Source organism: Pyrus communis, chromosome 5 (genome assembly GCF_041283825.1).
Source record: "Pyrus communis isolate YQ-2024b chromosome 5, ASM4128382v1, whole genome shotgun sequence".
Taxonomy (NCBI): domain Eukaryota; kingdom Viridiplantae; phylum Streptophyta; class Magnoliopsida; order Rosales; family Rosaceae; genus Pyrus; species Pyrus communis.
Genome location: NC_142569.1, coordinates 686,803 through 697,500, shown reverse-complemented (window position 1 = coordinate 697,500; position 10,698 = coordinate 686,803). Strand labels below are relative to the sequence as shown.

At 39.4% G+C, this 10,698-nt stretch overlaps 3 protein-coding genes across 4 annotated transcripts; 1 reads left to right on the top strand and 2 right to left on the bottom strand.

Annotated features, from left to right (window-relative positions):
• Positions 1-961: 961 nt before the first annotated feature.
• Positions 962-1,840, bottom strand: LOC148696514 (uncharacterized). The gene has a single exon (XM_088695148.1). It carries the CDS (start codon positions 1,838-1,840, stop codon positions 962-964), a length of 879 nt encoding a protein of 292 aa, XP_088551274.1.
• Positions 1,841-4,127: 2,287 nt separating this feature from the next.
• LOC137727049 (putative transcription repressor OFP9) lies at positions 4,128-4,687 on the top strand. Its single transcript, XM_068465992.2, has one exon. It carries the CDS (start codon positions 4,131-4,133, stop codon positions 4,626-4,628), a length of 498 nt encoding a protein of 165 aa, XP_068322093.2. The 5' UTR covers positions 4,128-4,130; the 3' UTR covers positions 4,629-4,687.
• Positions 4,688-6,625: 1,938 nt separating this feature from the next.
• Positions 6,626-9,811, bottom strand: LOC137726952 (uncharacterized). Of its 2 annotated transcripts, none has more exons than XM_088693554.1 (6): positions 9,144-9,811; positions 8,890-9,039; positions 8,682-8,789; positions 8,526-8,570; positions 7,756-8,318; positions 6,626-7,541 (listed from the first exon to the last, which is right to left on the bottom strand). In XM_088693554.1, exons 1-6 carry the CDS (start codon positions 9,772-9,774, stop codon positions 6,891-6,893), a joined length of 2,148 nt encoding a protein of 715 aa, XP_088549680.1. In that variant the 5' UTR covers positions 9,775-9,811; the 3' UTR covers positions 6,626-6,890. The 2 variants fall into 2 exon arrangements, with proteins under 2 accessions (XP_088549680.1, XP_088549681.1); XM_088693555.1 differs by having other exon boundaries at positions 7,756-8,315.
• Positions 9,812-10,698: the final 887 nt, after the last annotated feature.

The window sequence follows — 10,698 nt, the reverse complement described above, 5'->3', positions numbered from 1 at the left end:
GAAAACGAACTTACGATCAGAGTTCAATACAAATTCTGCATGGACGAGGTAATGGCGCCATAACTTCAAAGCTTGTACAATAGCATAGAACTCAACATCATAAGTAGAATAACCCTTCTTTGCAGCTTTTAATTTCTCACTGAAAAAAGCAATAGGACGTCCTTTTTGACTAAGGACTGCACCAATGCCCACATGCGATGCGTCACAATCAACTTTGAAAACTTCCTCAAAATTAGGCAAAGCTAGAACCGGTGATTCAGTAAGCTTTCTTTTAACTAAGTTGAAATTTTCTTCAGCATATTTGGTCCATGAAAATTGACCAGAGTTAATACAATCTGTCAACGGAGAACTAAAGTTCTTGATAAAGTGTCGATAGAACGTGGCTAGTCCATGGAAACTCCGCATTTTAGTTATGTACTTGGGGATAGGCCAATTTACAATTGCCTTGACTTTCACAGCATCAACTTTTATTTCTTCAGATGAAACAACGTACCCCAAAAAAACTACATTGTTGGTCATGAAAGAACATTTCTTGATGTTTGCATACAATTGCTATTTCCTAAGAATCTCCAATACTTGCCGAACATGATTCAAGTGCTCCATCTGGGTAGGACTAAATATGAGAATATTATCAAAATAAACAACTAGAAATTTCCCAATTAGCGGTCGTAATACCTGATTCATCAACCTCATGAAGGTGCTTGGAGCATTAGTTAAGCTGAACGGCATGATAAGCCATTCATAGAGCCCATCCTTCGTCTTGAAAGTCGTTTTCCATTCATCACTTGCTCGAATCCTTATTTGATGGTACCCACTATGGAGATCAATTTTTGAAAAAAACCTGTGCTCCATGAAGCATATCAAACATGTCGTCATGTCTTGGGATTGGAAATATGTATCTTACGGTGATTTTGTTAATGGCCCGGCTGTCAGTGCACATCCTCCACGATCCATCTGTTTTTTATGCGAGCAGTGCTGGAACAGCACAATGATTGATACTCTCCCGAATGTAACATTTCTTCAGTAGCTCTTTGACTTGGCGTCGAAGTTCAGTGTGTTCTCTTGGGATCATTCTGTAGTGAGGTAGATTAGGCAAAGTGGCACCTGGCACCAAGTCAATGCGATGTTGGATTTCACGCATTGGTGACAGCCTATCGGGTAATTCATCAGGGACAACATCCGCAAATTCTTCTAGTAAACCTTTTATGCCATCTGGAACTGGTACTCTTTTCTTTTCAACACAAGGAAATGCTAGAATGGCAGAAGCAATGCCATTCTTTTCAAATACGCGTATGAATTCTTTCATACACAGAAGACTAACAAGAGCCTCTTTGCAAGGTGGTTCTTTTAATGGAGTTAAAATATATTTGACTTCTTTGAAATTAAAAGAGTAAGTATTGTTGTACCCATCATGAATAGCTCTCCGATCAAATTGCCATGGTCTCCCAAGCAAAATGTGACAAGCATCCATAGGGAGATCATCACACCAAATATTATCTTGGTATTTACCAATTGAAAATTGCACTAAGCAACGTTCCTTGATTGGGACCTCACCACCTTTCTTGAACCCTGAAATTTTGTAAGGTCGTGGATGTTTCTCACAATTTAATTGTAGTTTTTCCACTATTCCTTTGGACACCATGTTCTCGCAGCTGCCAAAGTCAATTAGCAGCGTGCACTTTCTTTTGTAAGCAATGCAGTAAGTATGAAAAATATTAGTTCTCAACCAGTTTTCCTCCTCCTGCAATTTTGGGGCTACTAAGATTCTTTGAATAACAAGGCTTTCGGCTCCATTATCAGGTTCACATGCTTCTTGTGGAATTTCTCCTTCCCCATCCATGTCGTATATGGGCTCTGTTTACTTATCCTCATCTTCGTGAATCAGGTTCAAACGAGCTTCTTTCTTTTTCTGTGGACACTCGTAGGCCATGTGCCCTTCCAAACCACAACGAAAACACCCGTCTTCTTTTTGGCGACCATATGAGTTGCTTGCACGCTCATTGACATTCATTTTATCAAGGGACGTTGATCGAGTAGAGGGCCTTATGGTTTTTAATTTTTCTTTCGAAGTGCTTGGAGTTATCATGATGTGCTTCATAGATGCTCTATTCAATTTCTTTTCTGCTTTCAAGGTCATTTGATAACATTCTTCCAGATTCCCCATGATGCCCCAAAATTATCCCATCATATACGGACGTCTTCAATCCGCTCAAGTACCTTGCCATTAATTGATCATCAGTTTCCTGCAAGTTTAAGTAGCTCAAATATTTGTAAAATTCCTCTATGTACTCAGCTATGCTTTTGCTCTGGCTTCTGGCAAAGATGGAGAAACTTTTGATATAGAGTCTCATTGAAATCAACGGGTAAGAACTTGTCATCAAGCTTCAGCTTCATTTCAGCCCAAGTATTTGTACGACATAATCCCCTCCGTTCACGACCTTGCTGATATTGCTGCCACCAAATTAAGGCATGGCCCTTGAGTTTTGTGGCAACAAACTTCACTTTCCTTTCTTCTATCATATCCTTCCAATCAAAGAATGCTTCTAGAGAAGCAATCCAATCACAATAGAACCCAGGTCAAGTTTACCATCAAAATCAGGCACATCAACACGAGGATACTCTTATCTGCAATCTCGAACGCCCTTGCAAGACGTTCCATAGCCACCACCGAAGAATGTGCACTGGAGCTCAACGAATCGTCACAATCATCTTCATATTGACCATTTGGTGCGTGGAATGGTTCTCCAACGAACCCACGGGCGTCATTGCCAATCTCTTGGTTAGAGAGTCGGCACAAAATTTCTTCCATCATTCGCTGCAAGTTTTCATGCGATCGCCTCAGTTCTTCAAATTCGTCTAGTTGATAAATATTTTCCATGAGAGCAGTTCGCCTACCACGATTTGCACGCCCTCTCACCATATTGGTGGAGAAGCAAAACTTGGCTTTGATACCACTTAAGGCAGGGAAGCCAACAGAAAGAGTGGAGAACAAATACGATCGTAGCTCTGGGAATCACTCAACCAGGCAAGAATCTGTGGGGCTTACTTAACCAGAAAATAGAACGAGCAAAGTGTTTGCTAGAAGTTTTCAATTACATTCAAAGTCTGACTGACAATCCTTTTTTAGCATAAGAATTATAAAGGCTTACAATATTAAAAGACTCCTACTTTCTATGAGACTCTTACAATCTCCAACAATAACTTGACAATTTCTAAGGGACAACTTTAATTAAACCTTATACTCCCAATACACATGAACTTGGCATTTAAAGACTGTCTGCTGCATCATTTAATATAATTTCTTCTGCATGATTGGATAGGGCAACATGAAGAACTAAACAAGTCATTAATTTAGATGAATGGAATCTCTCCACTTCCTTTTATAATCTAAAACTTAAAAAAAAAAAAAAAAAGGACTCTAGCAAAAGCACTTTTTGTACCTAAACCATATAAGCACTTTAATCAAATAGGTTTTCGGCAATGTTGGGGAAATGTTTAACTACAAAAAATTATTCTCATCTCATAAGTGCTTTTATTAGAAGCAAAATTTTACTTAAAACAGCTCTTCCAAATGCTTTTAAAGTCTTCTTGACAATCAAGAACTTACGACTACATTTGACTAAAAATGTCAAAAGTGCTTAGGAATCATAAAGTACTTTCTAGAGAAGAACACGTTATGCGTTTCTTTTTCTTCAACAAGAAACACTTCAAAGTGACTTTCCAGAAAAATTACTTTATATTTATAATAAAAATTTCGAGGTGTTTCTAGTAAGGGTTCTTCTAATCAAGCGCTTACGAAGATAAGTACTTCCTACAAAAGCAATCCCATACGGAGCCTTCCAAACAAGCTCTCATGGAATAGAACCACTACTTTTCATGTTAACCAAACTCCTCAAAAGGATGTGCCAACTAACAGTAATTAGACCCTACAAAATAAACTATTAAGCATCATGATTACTGGCTCGATTAACTAAAAGAATGTTCCCCATTTGCCTTCTTGCATTACCAACTCATCTATTAAAATGTTATAAAACACAAGACACAATCATGATTAACAAACCCCACAAATGCCAAGGGTGCATAAATGATTAATTTGGCACAAAACTTCCTTCAAAGCTCCAATTCAAACCATGTCTAAAACGAAAGCCTCCTCCAAGAAGCAACGGAGAATATGCAAGGCATTGTGCTGCAGCAGCTGCCGGCTTAGTGTGTCTTCGTCTAGCTCGGAGGAAGTAGCCAGCTCTAGTTCCGATAGGTACCCTTCAATATCAAGCCTATCGCATGCCATGGTTCAAGAGAGACTCGACCAGATGATCAGGGAAGGGCAGGAGGGCTCGAGGCACGTTGATCATCGGAGAAGAAAGCAGCGAGCTGGTGATGATCATGATCAACTTCAAGCAGGAGGAGGGACTAAATTTGTTGTAATGGTTGCGATGGAGATGTGTTCTTATGATCCGAGGGAGGATTTCAGGGAGTCCATGGCGGCGATGATAGTGGCAAACCGAATACAAGAGCCTAAAGATCTTCGTAGCCTCTTGAATTATTATGTTTCGATGAATTCAGATGAGTATCGTGGGCTTATACTTGAGGTGTTTCATGAAGTTTGCTCTGATTTTTTTCTTATGTAAATTCCATTAACTGAGGAGCATATTCTAATTATCTAATCCAATCCAATCCAACTATGGAAAAGCAGCTTTGAACTTGAGTGCATAGAGGGAAACACACCGCTCTTTCTAATTTTCCCATAGTTTAAATTTAAGACAAAAACAAAATTGTGACATTATATTGGGGAGAAAAGAAGACGAACCCATATGTAATATTCAAATGATAACTACAAATCTAACAATAACTTATGTTGCAAAATTTTTGAATCTGCACCACTTATTCTGCCGCGACGAAAGTTTATGTGATTCTTGCCCCTTATTGATCTCCTCTTGGGAAGGCCAAGAAAGCGGAGTAAGGCTTTGAAAAACCAGGCATCAATTGCCTGAAACATGACTTTGGAAGACTGATACATATGAAATTGAAGCAGGCCGAATAGAGGGACTGGGAAAAAAAGGCAATAGGGTAAAGTAGAGACTTTGTCCATTTCATCTCGACGCGAATCAAGAGCAAAATGGTGGCGGCAAAGGCGAGCATAGTGGTTGCCATGGACAAGAAGAGCAAGACGAATCCACTCATGACCTCGCGAGGAAGGCTGCTGCAGAAAAGCGGGTACTCGGGTGGAGAGGAGAGGGCAGAGAGAAAGAAAGCCACAGAAGACAACGAGCAGGAGATGGCCACAACGTCCATGCATGTGAAGAGCAAAAATAGAGGATTGTCATGGAAAACAGGACGGACACTTTGGTGATTACCCCCAGGATAGCGTAGGCGGTTGCAAAGTCCACAGTGGCCACTAGCACCGCCACGGTTGAGCACGACTCCGCCGTTTCTTTTATCCATTCTTGCACCGACTTCAAAAGCTCGTTATGCTCATGATGGTAGAACAGCTCCTCCGCTGTCTGATCCTTGTTGTTGTGGTACATGCCGTAATGAGGTGGTAGTATCTCTACCACACGCTGATAAAATCAAAGTACATATTTACCAAGTCGATCTCATACTCGGTAACATAAATATCTGTTTGACAACGTAAGTCTTTTATCATGTCAACAGGCTTAATTAGTTACATAAGCAGTCGTCTGACGACATAGGTCTTTTATCAAGTCGAGAAACTTAGTAGTAGCATAAGTATTTGTCTGACAACGTAAATCTAGCAATGGAACATTACCATAAACCAGCGCAGCTCTGCCTGCAACTGCATGGCAGGACCCATTAAATTCTAAGACAATGTTATAGAGTGGAAACTCATATCTGCAGCATGGTGCAATATAGTGTTTCCATCGCAGTTGATCCTCTCATTCAGCATTCAAATACAGTTGGTTTGCTTTTGATAAGCTTAAGAATTGGTTTCTGATGGTGCTTAATTGCCAAATGAAAAACGTTGCGTTCGTTATATATAGATAACGTGCTCGACTGCCTGAGGATGCTGCTCAAGTATCTCCTCCACAATGGGCACAATTCCTGTAATAGTTGGCCGAGGTAGCTGCTTAATTAATATAGGATAATGTGAGGGAGATCAGAGAGAGGTGATTAAAAAGAGAAGGAAGGTGACTTCTGACATGGGATATGCCGCCATATCCCAGGCCATGCATCACCTTCTTTCTCTTTTCAATCACCTTTCTTTGAGTTCAAATCTTTTGCCCTCATTAGTTGTTGTTAAATTCGTTTAAACTTAAGATTTGTTTCTTAAATTAATTAAATCAAAAATTTTAATGGTAACCAATGAGGGGTGAACAAAAAATGCATTATTTCATATATTTTTCTCCTTTTCAACTGAGAAAAACATTATGAAGTCGCCATGCTAGGTGGATGGGTAGACCAAATTGACAAAAGCATTGACCCCCGCCACTGCCTATGAGGTAGCCCTATGGCCAAGTATAATCACTTAATTATCATGGATATGTGAGTGTTGGTGTAGAAGGGAAGCAGATCAGTCTAACCACTTGATTACGCTTAAATATGATTTATTTTTTATTTATCAATTTTACTGCAAGTGATATTGTTATCCACCAAAATAATCCATCACTTGATCAAAGATGACATATAAATACAAATAATGATTACAAATCAATAAAACCATGCAAGAGACATAATCTTTAGCATACAATTTTGGACTAGCCCTTATTGCCCATACTTGTAAATGAAGACCCAATAAAAATGTGAAAATAGGAGAGAATATGAAAAATCCAAAATATTGAAATGATAACAACAAATAAATACTTGTGTTGCAAGCCTGTGAATCTGCACCACATAGTGTGCTACGATGAAAAGTTTATGTGATTCTATATGCCTTACTCAGTGCCCCATATTGATCTTCTCTTGGGAATGCCAGTAAAGCGGAGTAAGGGTTTGAAAAACCAGGCATGAATTTTCTGAAACGTGACTTTGAAAGTTTGATACATAGGAAACTGCAGCAGGCCGAATAGAGGGACCGGGAAGAAAGCAATAGGGTAAAGTAGAGACTTGGTCCATTTCTTCTCTACACGAATCAAGAGCAAAATGGTGGCAGCAAAGGCCAGCATGGTGGTTGCCATGGAGAAGAAAAGCAAGACGAATCCTGTCAAGATCTTGTTTGGAATGCTGTCAACGAAATATGGGTACTCGAGAGGGGAGGAGAGGACCGAGAGAAAGAATGCCACAGAAGATAATGAGCAGGCGATGGCCACAACGTCCATGCAGGTGAAGAGCAAAAAGAGAGGATCGTCCCGAAAAACAGGAAGGCCACTTTGGTCATTAGTACCCCCGGGAATGGCGTAGGCAGCTGCAAAGACTACAGTGGCCACTAGCACCGCCACGGTTGAGCATGCCTGAGCCGTTTCTTTTACCCATTTTTGTGCGTCCTCCAGAAGTTGGTCATGCCAATAGTTGAACATCTCCTCCGCTGTTTGATCCTTCTTGTTGTGGTGAATGGTGTAATGAGGCGGTACTATCTCTCTTACACGCTGACACAAACACGTACGTACGCATTAATCATGGCCACGTATACATAGATTTTGTAATAGAAGTATTTGTCTAACAACATGAGTCTTTTACCAAAGTGAACAGACTTAATTAGTAACATAAGTATTTGCCTGACAATATAAGTATTTGATAAGATTGATGGACTTAATCGGTAATATAAATATTTGTGCAACAACATTAGCAAGAGAACATTACCAGGAACCAGCGCAGCTCAGCTTGCAATTGCATGGCAGGGCCTATTAATTTCTGAGACAACGATATAGAATAGTAACTCCTATCTGCAGCATGGTGCAAAATGGTGTTTCCATTGCGGTCTATCCTCTCATTCAGCTTCGACTTCAAAGTTGGTTTGTTTTGAATAAGATTAAGGATCTTTGTCTGACGGTTCAGAATGGCCAGATGCAAAATGTTCTGTTCGTCGTTGTTAAGGTGCTCGACTGCCTGAGGATGCTGCTTAAGTATCTCTTCCACAATGGGCATAATTCCTTTGATAGTTGCTATAAGCAATGGGGTAGAGTTGTAAACTTCAATCTTCGCCCCCTTACCCGATTTGGTTGCTTCCTTTCCTATTTCACCACCGGAATCACGATCTTTATTCACTGGCCCCACAGAAACAGCCTTGGGCTTTGCGTCCTTGTTAGTAGTGAACCAAGAATGGTCATCCTCGACGAGCAATTTGATGAGTTTCTTTAGTGATTTTTTATTTTTCTTGTCCTTCCATATCCTATATATTATGCCGCTCTGCAGGCCTCCTTCTTCTATTTATCACATGATCAAGCATATGTATACATTAGTGTGTCATAATTAGACAGTTGTTATTGGTACTCCAACGAAGTCATCATGCACTCTTCTTTTTCTGTTGTAAAATCATAAGAAATAAGTGCGTAATGACTTTTCTAGAGTCCCAGTAACAAGAGTTCGCCTAGATAAAAATACGCTGAGGCAAAGGCAGAAAGTAAACAAACCTTTAGCAAGGGATTTCTTTAATGAATAGTAAGCCTTCACAACAACTGCCAACCATTTTATGCAAGCAACTTCGTTAGGAACATTGAAAAAATCCAACTGAAGTAAACGATTTAGCTAGGTATCCGTTTAATTATTCGATCAATTAATTAGATGACCTGCAAACTTGTTCCGAAAGATGGATTGACGGGGATGGTGGCTATCCGTGCTGCTCTCCACATCATCCTTCTGATTTGGTGTGACCACATCACCTCCATCAGGAAGGCCTGCATATATAACAATAATTAACTATAATATTAATGCTTTACAAAGAAAAGGCGCGCACAATCATACTCTTGTACATAGCAGTTGAGTAAGGATACGTACAATGATAAATGAGCATCTTCCATTGGCTTTCTTGAAACCGTGGCCCAAGGGCAGTTGGCATTTGGGCTAACAACTGAAGGCTTGTCAATCCTTCTGCGTCTCTCTTTTTTCCTAGATTCCTGTACCTCTTTAGCAACCAATAAGCAGTCTCTGCATTGTGGAAGACAAAAGAGCAAAAGTTATTAATCTGCATCTCTTCATATATATTACGTGTTGTGAATCAATGTATGCATTTTTGAGGGAGAGAGAGAGACCAAAATGTTGGGCGATGACAGCAATATGAAGAATGGAGATTTTGTCAGATCTCTTGAACTGCTTCTTAATTAGATTGTCCGGACTTTCTGCCTTCAGTTTGTCACAGTAAAACTTGACCAATTTAGTGTGACCGAAAGCAGCCGTTCTGTACAGTGGAGTTTCTCCTAATTTGTTCCGAGTCCACAGCAGTGGCTGCGTGTCATTCTCTTCATCAGTATGACAAATGTCTGGGACAGGGTCGTTGTATTTGTTCACCAAGAACTCAGCCGCTTCCACACTGCCGGACACAGCCACCTGGTGAAGAACATTGTTTCCGTCATTATTCGGAATCCTCAAAGAACAACTCATGTTGCTGGTTGAACCGCTGCATATATCAATAAGAAATTTGAGGTCTCTTTGACAGTTGCTGCTGCAAGAAGCCGCAAGGTGAAGTACATTGTTCCCGTTCAGCGTCATTGGCCTGAGCAATTTTGCCGGATACGTCTCGTAGTATTTCTTCACGCCTTCCCAGTTACCCTGTATGAAATGTTCATAAGGGATTTTCATTTCTTCTAATCTTGCTACCTTATTCTTTAGGTCGTCTTCCTCATTTTGATATGGTGGAACAGTGGGCGTTCTCTGGGACTCCATCTGAGTACTAGCCAGCTTGGTGAGTTTAATGTGGTGGTTTTCGGTTTGATTTATAGTCCATCTGAGTAAAGCTTAAAATGATCGAATATTTAAAGTTACCATTTTCTAGCTGGATATTTAAAGTTACCATTTGCTGTATGTTTTACTTAATTAAGCAACAAAGAATCTTGAATAATAAAGCATAAAGGAATCGAAGAGTTAAGGTTACTAACGTACTGTTTCTTAGCTCTTTTTTGGAATCGCAAAGAGATGGAGAGGATCGCGAAGAGGCGGTTAAGCAAAGGCGTTTGATACCATATGAGAATTGTGAATTGTTCTGTTTTCATTAATTGAAAGAATCTTTACAACTGTGTATATATACAACTGTCAATAATGATTAGCACCTAATCAAGTGTAACTAATTACATTAAGACTACAGTTAGTTACACAAAGTAAACAGAAAACTATTACGATGAGCTGGTTTGTGTGTCAATAATTGTTTCTTAGCTATATGTGCAATCACCTCTTAGGGGGCCATGCATGGTTCCTGAAGCGTGCAATGGGACTGTTGGTTAATTGCCTTTCGATATTTAAACCATATAAGCACTTTAATCAGTAGGCTTTTGGGCATCCATAAAAAAAAATTCGCGCATCAGGTGCTGCATCATAAAAAAAAATTCACATAAAAAGAACTTGTTAGCTAAAAAGAACTTATTCACATAAAAAGAACTTGTTAGCTAAAAAGAACTTATCAGGTGCTGCATCATAAAAAAAAAAATGCACATAAAAAGAACTTGTTAGCTAAAAAGAACTTATTCACATAAAAAAAACTTATTAGCTAAAAAGAACTTATCAGGTGCTGCATCATAAAAAAAAATTCACATAAAAATTCACATAATAAGTTCCACTAAAAAGAACTTATTCACATAAAAAAAAATTCGCACA